The sequence below is a fragment of the Lepisosteus oculatus genome, chromosome 1, assembly GCF_040954835.1.
Source record: "Lepisosteus oculatus isolate fLepOcu1 chromosome 1, fLepOcu1.hap2, whole genome shotgun sequence".
NCBI classification, from domain to species: domain Eukaryota; kingdom Metazoa; phylum Chordata; class Actinopteri; order Semionotiformes; family Lepisosteidae; genus Lepisosteus; species Lepisosteus oculatus.
The window spans coordinates 4133161-4151606 of NC_090696.1; the positions used below are offsets into that span (position 1 = coordinate 4133161).

Below are 18446 nucleotides of genomic sequence, written 5' to 3' on the forward strand. Positions count from 1 at the left end.
ATGCAGTAGAACAAATCTCAGTCCTTGCTTTCTCAGTGCTATGAACACTGCTGGAGCAGTGGCACTGTGGCTAAGGATCTGTGCTGTGGCTGGAAGGTTGCTGGTTCAAATCCTGTGGCTGGCAGAGGAATCCTACTCCGTTTAGGCCCCTGAGCAAGGCCCTTCACCCCAGGGGTGCTGTATAAATGGCTGACCCTGTGCTCTGACCTCAAGCTCCTCTCCCTGTCTGTGTGTCTCATGGAGAGCAAGCTGGGGTATGTGAAAAGACCCATTCCTAATGCAAGAAATTGTATATGGTTAATAAAGTGATCTTATTCTTGTGAGTCCTGAACAGTCACATTAGCCAAGGCGAGAGTGGCCTGCTGTTACTTGGGGATCTTTGTAACTTCCGTGATGATTTTATGGCTTGTTCTTGTAGAGAGTTTCATCTGATAGCCAATCTAACAATGGTGTGACTCTGCTCTTGCATTTACTCCATTTGTGGACTACCTGTCTGAGAGGTGATTAGTGGAGGATCAAAAATCCTTACAAATGGTGTAGTTACCCTTTCTGGACTAATGAACATTAATAACTATTTCTCTGAGGTCCTGAGCGATTTCACTAGATTGTGGCATGACTTGTTTCCACACACCTGGTTGGTGAAGACCAAACCAGGATCTTTATACAGGATGTGGCCTTCCAAACTCACCTCCCTAGATCTACTTGATTATTTAAGCACCTAATTCTTAATACTCCCTTAATTGAGCTGATGAAACTTTGTTTCGATGTTTCAAGATACGAAACAATTTCTCTACTGGGTGGCACAATCCTGATAGGTGTCAGTCTAATCCCTGTACTGCATTTTTCAAAACATTGGCATTGCAGTATGTTTTATATATTGTAGTATGTCTTCCTCCATAAGTGTGCAATGGGAATAACAAGCAGATGATAATAATGACAGCAAAGACATGTTGCAGTAACTCCTATCTTAGCTTTTAAGGAACAAATGCTGCCTGTTGGGAAAGGGCCAGTTCAGGAAATGTAAGGCAGAAATGTCACATGACAGACTGTAGCAGAGAGTGCTTTTACTTGTCAATGAGACACTGTCCTTTTGCCTTGAAGGAGAACAAGACTCAGCCTGATCGGAGACGCATCATATGAGCAATGTCTGATCCATGCTGTTTCCTTAAGGGAAACATATTTTAAAAAGACACGCTCAACAACAAAGACTGGAAACTGAACGTATGGGAATACTGCATAGTTAAACTTACTATTTTAGCATTTAAAATAATTGCAGCAGTGAAATCTTTGAAGCTGGAGCACAATTAAGCCAATTCTTTCTATTGATCTTGTACAAAAAGTACTGTATGCAGTACCCCTCACTATTTCTTTAGAATGTTTCCATGTGACCTATTTCAGGTGAAATACCACTTGTTTTAATCGATCTCCAGACAAAAACAACTTTATTCCTTAATGAAATGAGTCTCCATTAAATCCGTTCTTCCTTATAATTTATAACTCTTCTGTTCATGGACATTGGTGAACAGAACCGAAGGGCAAGGAACCACAGAGAAGGGCAGAATCATTGGGCATCAGGTGTGATGTAGTTCATTCGACAGGCGCACTCCCATAGTAGCCCAGATCATGGGCAAGAGATAGCGCTTTGATAAGAAGGTGGGCCTTGCGTATTGGAACCACACAGGTATCAGACTCCATCCAGGACATCTGACCCATCCACTGCCCTGCTGTATACAGGCGATCTCACTTAACTTTTGGTCTGACTTGAACTATAAGTTTTATTAGCTGTGATTAAATAGCTATTAAAAAGTGGTACATTTCTCTAAAGCACATGTAGATTTTTTGGCCCAAACTGATTTTGCATCTCTTAGTTCATTATTTAATAATTGCGGACGTTGGTAAAGTGATTCTCATAGAAGAGGGAACCCTCTTCAGCCACCACTGAGGTCCAGCAGCCACGTAAGTGACTTGCAACAGCACACTTTTGTTATCTGGCCCATCTACAAGAGCGGGTCTGATTATTAGTTAGTAGCTAATTTCCCCTAGACTCTCATCCAGCTGTGTCTTGAAAGAAGACATGGTGCTGGCTTCAACAATTTGGCTGGGTAGTTCCATTCTCCCACACCCCTTTGTGTAAGGAAGAGCTCCTGCTCTCAGTTTTAAATGCACTTCCACATGTATGCTCTTGTTCATGTTTCATTCTGAAGCAATCCTCTGAGTCAATACCTCTGATGATTGTGAAATTGGATATGGTACCTGTCGTAGTCTTCTCTAAGACTAAAAAGGTTCAGTTTATTCAGTCTTTCAGCACAGGACATGGATTCCCAGAATATATCTGGTTGCTTTTATCCAGACTGATTCCACAGCAGCAATACATTTTCTATAACATAGTGACCACAGTAGTACATAATATTCTAAAAGAGGCCTCACTAGCACATTTGAACATAACATTTCCCTTGATTTTAATTCTGCACTTTTAACTTTCTTTCCTAACTTTCTTGCCTTTGCCCCCCCTATTTTCAAAAAGATGTGTCGAGAAATTCTATTTCACAAGTAGTTTTTAGCTTCCATGAATAAGCAAGATTTCCCAGAAACTGGAATAGACCATGAGGAACAATCAGAGAGGGAGTATATCATGGGCTAAGAGTGTAAAGTCTTTAGGATTGACATGGAGACCAGACTTATTTTGACCAGTGTTTTTGTTACAGACAATAATACAACGTACAACGTACGAAAAGTTCGTGCCTCAAATATTATAACATGTATACATATGTCCTGAAAATGTGTTAAATTCAGCTTTAAACATAGGGCATCTGACTCGCAATTTCCACTTAACAATGGAATTTATTGATGCAGTCCCAAACCATCGGTCCTCAACAATGCCACAGTCCGAAATCCTGCGATATAAAAAAAGCGCTCTTAATGACAGAAAGCGAAACCCGGGGAGTGCGTTCAACCCCAACAATGACAGTCCCACGCTTTCCGCCAGCAGACCATTTCCTGTTGGGCAGGCGCATGCGCAATACCGCGCTGAGCTTCCGCGGCGGTCCTTGCCCTCTTGCACATGCGCAGTGCGCGGGCCGGAGGCAGCGTTTTGTACCGGACTGGTAACAGGCCGGGAGGAGGTTAGCTGCCTGTTGGGACTCATGATAGTCGGCAAGAGGAATAAGTGCCTTTGGAGAGGTTTTACACAGCCTTGAATTACATTAATAAACATATCGCATGCTAATTGCGGAAATGTCTAGAAGGGGGAAAGTATCGGAAGGTAAGAGTCTGCGGGTTTCTAAAGTTACCCGAAGTGTCTGGAGGAAACGGAGTCCGGGGCCGTTTTAGTTACAAAGTTTTATTGTTTGCTATCTTTTTTTTTGGGGGGTGAACTATTCAAATGGTAGCCGTGTGTAAACCTGATGTAGTCTTATTTTCCTTGGTGCGTACAGTTTCGGAGTATCTGGGTGAGAGAGAGAGAACTACCTACGTGTATTTGGGGATATCTGGCGTCAGGAAGAGGCGGTGTTTCTTCATCTTGCTCTTAATTGCGGGGGTATTGACGTCCACATCCTCTCGCTGTCGATACGCGCCGTGTTGTATTTCTAATCGACGATTGAAATGAATCCCCTGTTCACCACGCGTGGCGTGCGCTTGCGAGCAGGGTTTACACCTCAAGGGACATGGTTTTGTCGTCTGAAAGGAAACGCTGGTTTTTGCCAGCCTGTGCCGAATTCTCCGCGGCGTAGCATCAGGTTTGGAAAACTTACTTTTTTTTGGTGGGCTATTGTAAAATATATATATATATTCCATCCTAAAATGATTTCCCGTGTTACAAACTTAGACCCTGTCTTTCCCAGTTGAATCAGCACTGTGCGCGTACCTGACACTCCTGTGTGAAACTCGTGCGTTATTACAGTTCTTAAGGTGAACGCGATGCAGCTCAGTTTATTTCGTGTAGGTTAAAAGAAGAACAAGACATGCTTAAAACATGGTGCAGGATTTGTTGGCATTTCAGGTGAGTTATTAAGGGAAAAGGGAATTCTGTACTAGTCCAAGACTTAAGAATATATAGGGAAAATAGTGCAGGTGGGGAGCTGCGTCAGCATGCGTAGGCTGCAAAGGAACAAGTAAGTTTATTCCAGGAAACGCAATGTTTCGGACGTGGTGTCCTCACCCGAAGAAGGCTCCACAGCCGAAACGTTTTGTTTTCTTTCTTCTGTTTTCAGCATGGAATAAACCTATTACTTGTTCCTATAGAGGAAAAATACTAATCAATATGTAGTACTGTCCCATGGTGAGCTAACCTCAAAGGTTCAAAGTTAATATCAAGAAAAATGTGATGTATAAGTGGAATGGTATACATCATGTAACCAGTCATCTGTTAAGGTAGTCCATCCAGAACAAGAACAAAAACAAACTTTTAGGTAAATTGTAAAGTTCTATATCAATATACTACTTGTCTTATTAAAGGAAAGTACCCGTTTTGACCTGCTGTTATAGTAGATATGAAGTAAATTCAGATATATTGCAGCTATCATTGGATGGTCTGAATTGTTTAAGGAGAACATTATAATGATGTGATACTGAAGTTATAAGGGTGTGGCAGTGTGAAATGAGAGTTCAGATTCCATGTGGGAGACATGCTGTTTACCCAGATCACTCCTATTTTATTGGTAAAATTGTCACTTTATCTTGGAAGTGTGCTGTCAAACACATATTTCCCCAATGAGACGACAAAGCTTGAATTGAATGGTATAGATGGGGTCCAAAATAAGTTTCCAGTAGTAAGGAATTTTGACCTGTGTAATTCGCATTGTAGCAACCAACTAAATAACAATGCAGTGCATAGGATTATGAGCAGCTGTGCAGTTGGCAGTATTGGGGAAAGTTGCCTTTAAAAAGTAATACATCTGTTACAAGTTACTTGTGTAAGACACTGCTTTTTAAAATCAATAAGAATTTGGAAGATAAATTTGCAAAGTCATTATGGAAAGTTAAAAGCTGTTATGGTTATCTAGTTAGTGTGTGTGTAGTTGCCCTGTTAAGCGATGCGAAATGGATTACTTTTTAAAAGTTGTTTTCCCCGACACTGGCTAAGAGCTTCTGAGAGCCGAGGAGACCTGGGAGACTGCAGCATGGATCATGGAGAGGAACATGTTGCTGCTTCTGGCCTTTTTTTCTGAGGCCATGAGAAAAGCTTGTCTGAGCAGCTGCTGGCTGTTTACCCCTGTATTATTGCAACAGTCAGAACTAGAAGTACAAATGTGCTGCTGGTGGAAGAGAAGCCAGGCTGTGACATTCGAATGGTTGTAAATGGACGGATACTTCTCTCTTGGGAGGCGCGATGGCATCGGCCCCCACGTCACGGCAGCAGTGCATCCTGGCCTGTTTGACATGCAGGTGGCCTTTGTTTTCGTTTGCTTCCTCTGCTTTGCATTTCATTTTCAGTTCTGAAGAAGTGCGCAAGACTGACTTGGTCAATGGATTTGAAGGTTTTGAGTACTTTAATCTGGTCCTCTTTTAGTTTTCTCTATTTAAGACTCTTTTTGCTTGTCAGTGTTGGTTTGAATGTATCCAGGAATGTGTATGGTTACTTTTCTCTGAGGCCCTTTAGTGCCAAGCACAAAGAAAGTATTATTATTTAACATGATAACATTGCGCTATTTCACAATAAGAATTGTATTTTAACAAGATGTTGGGATTTTTGGAAATGGCTGTTGAGGTGTTTTAAGAATGTAGGGACAAGGGTTGACACCTGGGTGGTGTCGAAATTTGCAGTTCTTGGAAGCTTCAAAGCAAGAAAGTAGCTGAGGTGTTGGCAGAGAGGTAGGGCGCCTGAGACATCCTCTGGTTTACCTTGGTTAATTACGCTCTGGGTAAGTGAATACCAGTTATCAGCAGTCAAGGAGCACAGAATGAAAAGACAAACATGGAGAGAAGAGAGGCCAGAAGGAAGGAAACGGGAGAAAAAGATCAGCGTTTTGGACATGGTGTGACTTGTATGGTGTATGTTGCATTGGGTGCTGTTAAGTTTTGGTCATGTCATTATTCATAAATATTTGTTAAACCTGTGTGCTTGAGTTATATTACTTTTCACCAGAGCTGTGCCAGAGAACTCTGGTGCCTTTAATTATTCCTACTGCTGGGGTTATATTCTTGGCATAACTTTACAAGTTGGCAGTTAAGATTAATTTTGGATTAACACGCTCTGTATTTTTGGAATTTTGTCTTTTTGTAGCAATAACATTGCGTATAACTTAAGGACGAAAGCCTGTCTGTAACGCACTGTGAAAAATAGGCAAAATTAAGATTTGGCTCACGAGACACAAGATGTCTTCTGTTTCAGAGAGAAAATTGGGCAGAACAGTTACACGCAGACTCCTGGTGTCCTGAACAAGAGTTAAAAGTCCTTACTTGGTCGGTAGAGGTTGCTGTCATTTAGTTGGTCATGTTGTCAGATTGCCAGGGCTTGCTGGAGTGAGAGGAGGGGAGAGAGCAAAGAAAGATGAGCTGTGCAGTACCTCTCAAACCAGGATTGGTTGTGACTTCATCAGGTGTGATGTCTTTCTGCAGCTTGTAGGTTTTCCATTAGTTGGTCATTGTTTGGGTGACTGACCATGACATGACCCAAGGCCTTAGTCAGGTTGGTCGCCTTTCGTGTGTAGACTCAGAGGTGCCAATTCTGGACAAATCATCATAAGGGAGGTTGAAAATGGGCCATGTTTACGATGTCCTGGTCTGTGTTACAGACCTTCATGTGCCTCTTATCAGGGAGGCCCTCTCAGCTGCATTCCTACTGCTTTACAAAGAGGCCTAGACTGCTAGGTTATTGTCTGGTCAAGGCAACAGAAAGATTAGGAATGTTGAAAAACACATAATTACTAATGTACAAAAGTGACTTGCCATTACATTGTCAACTTAAATTTTGGATTGAGCACCAAATAAAACCTTATGACGTTTTTATTGTTACTATAGTTGCCGTCAAGAGGAAGAACAATTGTATTTGCTCAGCTCTAGTGTATAGAAAGCTGTATGTGATTTATCTTATTTGCAAAAATACTCTACCAGCAATTTAGAAGTGTATATATTTTTTAATGAACTTCAAGTAGGGATTTGTGTCAGTATGTCAGTAGTAAGGTTTATTCCATGCGGAAATGAAAAGAAGAGAGACCCAACTTTTTGGCTATGGAGCCTTCTTCTCACACCTGAAGTCATTTCCTGATCATTTGTCATGATCACAAACGTCTTATTTTGCGTTGCCGTGCTGAAGAAGGGTTTTATGTTAACCTCCATTGGTTTGCATTGTACTCGTTATCTTTTAGCATTATTAAAGTACCTCATTTCTCTATAATCTAATCAGTATCCAGATTCCAAGCTCTGTTTTGCTTAAACATGCATGAATGCACTGTTTCTGATGCTCAGTCTGAATTTGGTTATCTGTAGCGTACTCCTAACACTGCCTATAACACTATAAGTTGTTTCTGAAACCCTTGGTGCAGTTTGGCTGTTTTCGTGTCTGAATGTTCTGTGTGATTTATGGTGTTTCACTTCCCTGTCTCTCTGGAACACTGTGTGCCCACTAGGACTGTGTCACCATCTGTTGACTGGGTTTCAGCGATTCCAATTCCATCATAATTGCCTGCAAGTGCCACAGCTTTTGTATCGTGTCTTTTTTTTTCCCCCAGGTGTAAGCGTTTAGTTGCCTGCACTATTGACATTGTTTTTCCTTGAGGTTCACCTTTAGAATCTACTCCCCATGCTTTTGTCTTGCGCGCCGACCTTTTCTTTAGATGCTTTCCACATCCAATCTTTTTTTTGTCCCCCCAGACTGGGCTGTAGGTTCTTATCTCAAGCCTACCGGTTCTCATTTGGATGTAATCTGTCATGTTTGTACAGGTACCTTTGCTTTAGAGTATTTCCCAGTGGCAGAGAAGGCTACAATGTCATCAGAAGATGAAGTTTTCATTAGATCAATGATCTAGAGTTTCTGTCATAACTAGCAAACTAATCAGTTTGGCAGGTAGTAACACACTTGGGAGGATTAGCAAACACTTGAGAACCTCTGAAAGAAATTAGGGATTTAGACCAAATTTAGTGCTGGCTAAACACCTGGCAGATGACATTTAGTTTAGATGTAATGCATCTTGGGTGTTATATGCAGGTAGTAAAAACATAAACTAAAGCTATGTAAGATAGCTTTATATCTATATTTAGATATAAATATATTTATATTTATATTTATATCTATATGTTTAGATCTATATTTATTTTCATAGGATTTTTCTGCGTACTGTTCTGTTCTAGTTTGTTCTTTGTTCGTGTGTCCGGACTGTGAGTAACTCTTTTAGTGCACCCCTCACTGTACTGATTGTATTGTATGTATTGTACTATTATTATTATTGTATCATTCGTTACACTGTGGCTGTGTTGTCTGTGTAAAGCTGCTGTTGCACTGCAATTTCCCTCACAGGATCAATAAAGTATCTATCTATCGCAAAAGCAGACCTTAAAGAAGCTATAATGTGGTAAAGACCTTATGTTTATTAATTTTAATTTCCAGCTCATATGGGGGAGGAAAAACAGGCAAAAGCCATGTTAGGATATTTAGTAAAAAGTGAAGAAATTTAAATCAAGGGTTGCATTTGTGCAACCTCATTAAAATACTGCTTAGGTTTGGGCACCATGTTGTGAGAAAGGCTTTCCTGTCTGGAATTGGTTCAGAGGAGAGCAATGTGCTTCTGTGCTCAAAGTACGGACCTTCTTGGGCCATCTTGAACAGAGAAGACTGTGACGGGGGACTGTTCCTGACTGAACTATTCAGAATCCGCAAAAGCATTGATTGTCGCTTCTAAGGGCTTATCTGGAATGAGCAGTGAAACACAAACCAGAGGACTCAAGATGAGGCATTCTTTACACGAAGGTTGGTAGGAGTATGGAACAAGCTACAGAGCTATGTTGATGAAGCCGATAACCTGGCTTCTAGTGATGTGTTCTTTAGTATGCCGGGTCTGGGATGCTCCCGTTCCTTTAGGGGGCTAAGTCACTCGCAATCTCTGCTTTATTATAGAGTGACCGTTATCAGCCTATGCTGCACCATTTCTGTCCTGCCAGGAGGGGTGTCATCTAGGATCAAAAGTCATCTATGGAGCAAAAGTGGTCCCCCTGTGTTTTGATGAGCATAACACCGTTGTTACCCAGATGTCATGGTCTGCTCAGTCACCAGATCTGGAGTGATACTTGAGACAGCGTTTTCCACCGTCATCAGCCAGCTGATCGAGTTTCTCGTGGCAGAAGGGTGCTGCGTCTCTCCTACAGGATGCCAGGCTCTGTGCCAGGCTCCACGCGGTAACCCCGTGCCTGTAGTCTCATTATGACAGAGATTGAGCTTCACTTTCAGCTGTCTGCAGCTTTGTACAGACAGTTGACATCCTTTAGGCTTGACTTTGTGTAAGATTGTGTTATGTTGGAAATGTGATGTAACATCGCTTACGTTACGTAGGTCAGTGGTACTTAACCTTTACTGCAGCCTGACACCCCTTTGATTCTCAAGATACATTCTCGCTCCCGTTATCAAAAATGTTAAAATATTTTTTTTCAGTGATTTACCTGCTAAAAAATCTAGCCTGTCTCACCCCCCCCCCCTCCCCAGAGGGACCACTGAGGCTATAGCTTAATTACTAATACGTGTTTGCTGATGCATACAGTATATTTCCTGTGTATTATTCTCAAACAAGAAGGTAGGTATAAAGTGTCCGTGTAAATTATTCTCTTGATCCTGTCACAGGGAACACCCAGGTGACTTTGTATTTCATAAATATGCCCGGGTAGGCTGGAGAATAGAAAACGAAAGTTACTGCTGGCGAGTATCCCTTTTCGAATGAGTCAGTGCAGAGCTCTTCTGTGACGGCACTGCAAGTGATTTGGTTCTGATATTTGATACACGCACTCTTCTGTCCTGCTTCTGTTCCTTTAGGTTACAGAACTCCAAATTACGCTGATGAAGAAGCAGTCGACTTTAGATCAAAAGTAAGTCTGGTAGTTTTTTCAGTCTGTTCTGGTTTGGGTTACTGTTGCTTTGCAAATAGGCAAATAGATTAGATTTTAGAAATGGGCTTTTTATTATTTCATTTTCCTCAGATATGACTTTTGATCTAGAAGAATACAGAAAATGTTAATTAGTGAGGATATAAATATCCTGAATTATCACAGAGCTTAAGGCAAATGTGTTAGTAATCTACTGTCTAGGTCTGCCACTATCTCATCTCCCTGTATGAGGAACAACACCCCTGCACTTTGTCTTCATGTAATCTTATCATAGAATGTTTGACCTGTAAGAAGTTTTTTTCTTTCTTTGCAGCTTGTGATGGATTTATGGCATGAACAACATAGAGATTTACCATATATTCTTAATCAAAGAGTGCTGAGGCAACCTATGTATGGTAAGGTGCACAGTTTGTGATATTGATATAAATTTAATCAATTTCCCTTCGGGATCAATAGTCTTATCTTAAGGTGAGATTTAATTATTTAATGTAAGTAATTACATTAGGGAATTCTATAATACTAAGAGAACTGGATCCAGTTCTCAAAAAGAGTGGTGGCATGTCAATGCCTAAGTGAGTTTTATTACTAGGCAGTAAATATTAAGAATCTTTTATATTGGAATTCAGCTCGATTATTATATATTGGAGTCAAATCTGGCCTGGCTAAAAATTGAAATTAAATACTGCAGACTCTTCCAACCTTGCTGTCCTCCTCTTTACCCCTGATTATTTCTCATTTCAGAATGAGTTAATGTATGGAAAACATTGTAGGGATAAAAGGGAAAATAATGTCATGACTGCAGTACCATAGGGATGTGTATGTTCTTTCTAATTTGTACCAAAAATTAGTATTCTGCTATGGTTAATAATCTACTCAGGTTTATAGGTACAAAAATTGAATTTCCAAGTACTGTAATAGCAGCAAATGAAATCCAAGACTGGTCAAATACCTGTCAGATGATTTTTAACCTAAATGAGTACAGGGTTTAAATATAGGTAGTAAAATCTAACTATAAAAAAAATGATTTTGGAAAAAGAGTTGGAAGAAGCAAGTGTTTTGAAGGGTCAGGCGGGGAAAGAATTGAAACTGAATTGTGCTTCAGCTGTGTACTACTGCATTAGTTGACAAACCTTTGCAATACCTGGATCTGCTGCCAAAAGCTCTACAGTATTTTGCTTTATAGCCATTCCTGAGTGCAGTTTGCGCATACCTTAAGGCCTGTAATTAAAGACATACACTTGAATTAGTAACACAACACTGTTTGTGGCATGTTTTCCACATACTGCAACAATATTCCCAGCAATTAATTTTCATAAGCATGTTTTTATAACAAAACACAATCCTTCTTCCAGCAGAAACAGCATAGATATTGTCTTGTTTGGCCACTCAGTTGTATTTGCTTTGTTACCCAATTGTCTGTAAAACCTTTAAAAGTATACTTTATAACTGAAGTAAAATTGTATTGGAGTTCATTGAAATTTAATGGAATTCAGGCGTAATCTCATGTTTTTACATGCAAAGTGTAACTTGGTGCATAGGGAGTCTATAGAAGGAGGATTTCTGTCTGTCCAACCTTCTGGTTAAGGTAACATCTAAGTTAGAATATCTCTATATGGTTGGTTTCTTTTTTAATAATTGATTAACTTAAATATGATAAAACACACCATGTACAGTATATTTTAAACATATCCATGGGATTTACCTTTAGTGTACTGTTTTTAACCAAAACCTGATTTAACTTTAACCCATTGGGTTAAAGTGAGGTTAAAGACTGCTTTTTGGACTGGTTATTTACATTGCTCCATCTGTATTTCTAAATTGTTATATGTCAAAAATTAGTTTGGTTTTCAGTCTGTTATTTTGGTACCTTACAGTCTATGTACAGCTTTTGCAAGTTTATAGATTGATTAACATGTGGACATTTTTCATTCAAGTATATAATAAAAATAATTCCTTTCATCAGTGTAGCATTTTTCTGAACACTTAAGGCACTTTACAGGTAATGGGGATCCCCTCTACCACCACTAATGTGCAGCCCCACCTGGATGATGTGACGGCAGCCGAAGTGCGCCAGTACTCTCGCCACACACCATCTGGTAGTGGGGAGCAGAGCAGAGTGATGAAGCCAGTTCAGAGATGGGGATTATTAGGAGGCCATGATTGATGAAGGCCAGAGGGAAATTTAACCAGGTCTCCGGGTTAACACCACGGAGAGTCAGGACCCTGGTTTTATATCTCATCTGAAGGACGGTGCATTTTATATAGCGTAGTGTCTCCATCACTATACTGGGGCATTAAGACCCACACAGACCGCAGTGTGAGCGCCTCCTGCTGGCCCCACTAACACCTCTTCCAGCAGCAGCCTCAGTTTTCCCCAGGAGGTCTCCCATCCAGGCACTGGCCAGGTTCATACCTGTTTACTTCAGTGGGCTGCCAGTTGTGAGTTGCAGGGTGATATAGCTGCTGGCAGTTTGTACTTCTTTACCATCATATGCAACTTGCAAAGTGGTGAGGTTAGGGTGAACATTTCTAAATGTTTAAAACATTTAGCGAATTATTTGTAAATGTTTGTATAAGCACTGCACAATAAAACAGGAGTTTGTGTCTTGCAGTCCTGAAAATGTTCCCAGTACTGTGTGCAAGCCATTCAGGCCTTTTTTGTTAGGTAAATTTTACAGATCTCAGGTGTTTTTAAATATTGTAAACAGGCCTTTAAAGAAAAAAAACTCAGTCCAATTGTGAGTTTTTGACTAAAACCTAATGTTTTCCCCCTGCTGTATGTATGTAAACCGGAGAATTACTGTATATCCCTGGTTACCTTGGATTTTACTGAAGCCATGACTAAAAGCCTAAGGAGGATCTGGTTATAGGTCCTGGGTTTATATTGCTCATTTACATTGTGATGTATAACAAAGCAGAGATACTAACCCCACTTTAGCCTTATATCCCCGATTCAGTTTCATCTGTATCGGTTATTTCCATATACCAGAGTCTTATGTTAATGATTTATGGTCTTAAGTTCTTAATTGGGTGCTGTCAAGCACATGCTTACATGACCGCTGGGGCACAGTTTGATTGTCAAGGAGCAGATTGGACAAGTCACCCTCTAAACCCTCCCTCACTTAGACTCTTATGAATCTGCAATACGACTGTCAAGTTAGACAGCACTTAAACTTCGGCTCCAGTAAACTCTGACAGACTGAACTACGAAAATAAATGGGTTAATGAAAGAATTTACATGTACTCTAAGGAATATACAATGACTGTGCAAAGGTGGAAATTAACATTATGATTAATGAATATTGTTCCAGTGGAAGATCTGGTTGCTCAGTGCCGTTATATTTTCGGGTTTTGTTTTCCCTCTCTTTTTCAGGTTTAGATTTTGAAAGGTATGATGATGATGATTATGACAATAGTGATGACGACAGCGATGACTATTATAATCCTGCAGACTATAGTCAAACACCATACTGTGGATTTAAGAAACATTTTTTGACCACAGCAAGCAGCTTTGATAACCATACAAATTACAGATATCTAGGAGGTTTCTCCACCGAGGTGAGAGTTTTGTGTTTTTTGGGGGGGGGGGCCTGGATTAAATCGAAACTCTCCTCATGTGCCACTTACAAATTACGACCCCAAAACTGGATAGTAGTAAGTTTTTGATTTGCTCAATGGGACCCCGCTGTCAAAACTTGACGTTCTCACTTCATAAGCTTGCTTAGGATAATAATTAGGGTGCAAATGACAGCTGTGCTGAGGTCTTTCCTGCTTGTTATGTTGAATACACAGTTGTATTGTTTGGGAAGCTCCTGACTCTTTTTGTCCTGGTGAGTCTGTGTGCCATAGATTCACAAGAATACTGAGTCCTGGGGGTGGGGGGAGGTGTAAAAGAAATTGAGATGATGCCTCAATTTTAAAGAATTACTTATCAAAACATTTTTGCTAGGGTCAGTGAAGGCACCTAGGATTAATGCAGTCGATCAGTAGTGGGGGAAAAAGTGTTTAATTTTTACATTAATTTTAAAAGTGTTTAGTTTGTAGATTAGTATAATGGTTTTCAGTGAAAGTTGTACTGCCCCATTAAGGCCTGTGCAACTCTTTCAGGCTCTTTGTCAGAGTGAAAATATGGTACTTAATTCACATCTCCTTATGTTCTGTTGAAAGCAGAGGAATTATGGAAACATCTGTGACAAATCTGTATGTGGTATGACTAAAAGTCAAAATATTTTCTCCACAGGAAGCAGAAAAAAATGCTAAAGAATTAATAGAAGAAGAAGAAAGAGTTAAACAAAAAGCTGAAAAGAAAAAGCTTAAAAGAATGGTGAGTACATTCATAAGTCAAGATGGATGCAGAATGAGTTAAATCAACAAGAGTTAAGCTGCTCATTTTTTATCAGATGTGGAGGGGTTTATTCAGCTGTATGGGTTTGCATGTATTTATACCTTATTAAAACAATTTGACGTATTTGATCAAAGGATATTAACTAACTGCAGCTGTTTTAGAAGAACAAGGTAATAAACACTTGTTATGCTGGCTTGTCAACTATATCGATCATCGGTATTATTTAAAGGATTATCTGTTTAAATACATCGAGATGCAAGAAGGATATAAAGTAAAACAGAAGAATTGCATGGTGATGTCTTCTAATTTTTCCAGTCTGCTTTTCAAAAACCACTTTTATGATTTCAAAAAATATCTAATTTTATTTTAAGTTAAAAGCTCTTTATAGGCTATTTGGTCTTCTCTTCGTTACTTTCTTCAAGGTGCAGTGTGCTGTTTTCTTGATCTTGAGAAAATGCAGTATGTACTAACTTAGTGTTTTGTCTTCCAACAGAGGCAGAAAGAGAGAAAAAGAAAAGAAAAAATAGAGAATAAAAATAAAAAAGTGAGTCGCTCGATGTGCCTCCTTTGAACAAATTGTGAATTTTTGTAATTTAAGTAGTGAACACCATTTGTTCAAATGCTCTCTTGGTTCACTCTTGACAAAAATGCTTAAATCCATTATTAATTTTGCCACATTTTGTACATGTGGATTATCATCTGGATTTGGATTCTGTTGTCTTAGTGCTGAATATGTGGCAGGTGTTCATTTATTCTCTCTAAGAAAATCTACACAACAAGGTCTGGTTGAAAGCAAATCATTTGACACGCAATGAATAGTTCTGTTCTCTGGATTCATTTCAATTTGTGTTAAATCTTTTTTTTTCTTATGGCATTTTGCGCAGGCAAACTCTCAGAAAGAAGCATCATCTAAGAAGCTCAATAGCACTGTCAGTGAAGAAGAAAATAAGTCTAATAAAGATATATCCCCTGAAAAAGAGTATGCTTCAACACCATCAGACCAAAAGAAAAATAAAGGTGTAATTAGTACTGAAAATAGCGAGGAAGATGAGAGCCAAGAAGACAGCTCAAAAAGTGAATCAGAGGTGAGCTGTTGGTGTATAATTTTGATCATCATGTTATAGAAATATATTAATGCTCTGGAATCAGTCCAGACAAAAGCAACTCCATATATATTCCTGTGTTTGAGGAAATGTCCTACAGTGATAGATGAGAAGTACTGAACCCTTTTAGTCCTGAACAGAGTAGACCATGAGGAGACCTAGGACAGTTATTCAAATCCTCAAAGTCACAGTGGACATTGCAGACAACGCTCTAGAATCAGTCCAGGAAATATCTTAACTTAGAGGCTGAACGACCTGAGCCTTTTTAGTCGGAAAACCCTCAAGGGCACTGACAGTCTACCCAAGCTGAATACAGACAGTGAAGTGCACATCAGAGAACATTATTAGAAAGTATTTGGATGTGCCTTTAAAACTGAGAACAGGAGATTTTTGTATCTAAAGGGTCGTAGGAGTGTGGAACAAGCTACCCTGTCATGTTGTTAAAACCCCTGGCTTCTTTCAAGAAACAGCTGGATAAGATGCTCATCGGTTAATTATAAAATGAGCCAGACTGTGTGTTTAGTTTTTGACATTTCCTTATTTGCAGGTGCAGGCATTACCTTTGTTTTCCCTGATCATGTCGACATCATTTGATTATTCTTGTTTTTTTGTACCACTTTCTTTTTTCTCTAGTGTTCATCAGACACTAGGTGTGATGTAGGGTGTTCTGAATGTATGTTCCATTAAGTGAAGATTGCAATTAGAAGAAATGTATGTTCAGATGTAAGCAGTAAGTCAGTGTCACCATGTTTACTCCAAATATTGAAGGATCTGCCCTTTCTTCACCTGTTGAGATTTGTCACATTATAACTTTTGTTTGTCTCGCAGGACGAGCTGGACATGAATAGTTGTTTTGTGACTAAAGCTGCTAGCATTGCTCAACGTAAAATGGATAAAAAGCCTAAGCCAGAGAAGAAAGAAAAAAAGAAATGTTCTCCAAATAGATCAGATAGGAAGTCGGAGGTGGAACTGAATACCCAGCAAAAGGTAAAATGAGGGGGTGGGGGTACCATATGTCTTTTGAAGAGAGAATGCAATACCATAAAAAAAAGAGGAAATCGGGGAATGCATCTGTATATATAATATATCATATTTAATATGGTCTGAATTTATGGCTGTTAAATACCAAATATCTAAAGGTGGCACAATCGCATGGCAGAGAAATGTAATCTCTAGCTCCCTTATTCTTAAGTAGTTCAATGTTGAGTGTGTTAGTGAAGAATAATAGTTTGAAGTAGAATGACAATAGCAAATATGTCCTGTGTATTAAAGTTTGACTGCTGAGAACTGCATGTTTTGTCTCCTTGCACCCTTCAGAGACCTTTCCATAGGAGAGCAGAGTTGATGTGCTTCACTGTGGTTCTCAGCATGCCTTCTGCCAAATCTAGTTCAGACTTTTTACATTTGCTAATGGATTATCCATAAATAATATACTTAGAATCTTACCTTAACTTTATATCTTCTTTGAAAATTGTTGCAGAATGGTGCAGAAAATAGTGATAAGGACATTATAATGAAGAGTATGGAGTTAGCAGGTTAGTAAGCATAATTTAACTGTTTTACTCTGATTCTTGCATCTTTTCTTCGTGTATTTCTTAGATGCATGAGTTTTATTGATGATTTTCACTGATTTAAGGAAGTGCAGAAGGCAAGATTGTAATGTATCTAAATAAAACAGCTTGGTGTATTTCTTGAGCTAAAACTGATCTCCTTTTTGTTGCATATTCCAGTAGAGTTTTTTTTTCTTATTTGGACGTAGTTATAGAGGTGCCCGTGTAATCAAAAACTTTATGACCATGTTTTTTCCGCAGTGATTGGAAATCAGTTGGCTAATTCAGGCCGCTTTGAAGTTGCTGTGAAGTATTTTACGGATGCAATTAAATATAATCCAAAAGAGTTTAGGTAAGCCTTTGCATTTAGTGAACACTTTCATACTGTGATGCTTTAAAAGAGCTGGACCTTTTAGTCCTGAACAGAGAGGACTACAAGGGACCCGGTCCACTAAAATTGTTGACCAAATCAATTAAGTAAAAAATCATTGAAGCACGAAACGGAGAACATGTTTTCACAGATGAGAGTTCGGCACTACTTTACGTGAAAGGGTTATGGGTGTGTGGAACGAGCTTCCTATCCATGTGGTTGGAGCTGTTAACCAGGCACCTTTCATGAAATTAGTAGATGAGACCTTCAGAACAATTAGGTATTTACTATAGTAAGCAGCAAAACTGCCCACTAAAAATGATCACCTCTCATTTGTAACCTTTCTTTTACTCAGTCTCAATTTAAGATAATGTATCCCTACACAAATATGTTTAATCATGCTTGTTATTATTATGCTGAAAAATAGCTTGTGATTCCGAGTTTTATTTATTCAGTGCTAAGGTGATTCTGAAATCTTTTCTTTGTAGAATCTTTGGCAATCGCTCTTTCTGTTATGAGAAGATGCAAGAATATGATAAAGCGCTCAGTGATGCAGAGATTTCTCTCAGCATGAACCCTAAGTGGACTAAAGGCTTGTACAGGAAAGGCAGGGCTCTGGCTGGTTTGAAGGTAATGTCTCCAACAATTTGGTTTGCCTGAGCACTCAAGAAAGCTAAGAGATGATTCAGTTTAATGTCTTGCTTGAGACACTCAATACACAGTGTGGAAAACAGCCTTCTGCTGAAGCTGAAATACAGAATCTTTTTTCTCATTTAATTAAAACTTGTGTCCCTACGGAGATCTGTTCATGGGCATGGTCATCATGCTTTGCTCTTTTCATGTCAGTTGTCTGTAGCATTTCACTAAAGATGGTGGGTTGGTGCATTACAGGTTCTGTCTTATTACTCAAAATTATTTTTTCTAACGCCAGAGGGCTGTTCTGTGATGATGCAATAAACACCGGACTTTACCAGATGCAAAATATTGTGAAGAATTTGTGATCGGGTCTATTGAAAGCTTATCTCCTGCATTCGTTAGAGACTGTAAAG

The 18446-nt window shown here is 39.4% G+C and overlaps 1 protein-coding gene across 3 annotated transcripts in view; it reads left to right on the forward strand.

Annotated features, from left to right (window-relative positions):
* Positions 1-3052: 3052 nt before the first annotated feature.
* Positions 3053-18446, forward strand: part of si:dkey-33c12.4 (tetratricopeptide repeat protein 31) — a 29131-nt gene continuing 13737 nt past the window's right edge. The window contains exons 1-11 of one of the 3 annotated variants that reach the window (XM_069187678.1): positions 3053-3262; positions 9959-10011; positions 10343-10424; positions 13403-13587; positions 14270-14353; positions 14868-14918; positions 15259-15459; positions 16306-16464; positions 16958-17012; positions 17289-17379; positions 17886-18027. In XM_069187678.1, the coding sequence (XP_069043779.1) occupies positions 3220-3262; positions 9959-10011; positions 10343-10424; positions 13403-13587; positions 14270-14353; positions 14868-14918; positions 15259-15459; positions 16306-16464; positions 16958-17012; positions 17289-17379; positions 17886-18027 (1146 nt within the window). In that variant the 5' untranslated portion in view covers positions 3053-3219. Of the gene's footprint in view, positions 3263-3497; positions 3738-9958; positions 10012-10342; positions 10425-13402; positions 13588-14269; positions 14354-14867; positions 14919-15258; positions 15460-16305; positions 16465-16957; positions 17013-17288; positions 17380-17885; positions 18028-18446 lie in introns of those variants that run through there. The other 2 variants (XM_069187647.1, XM_069187693.1) reach the window with 2 other exon arrangements.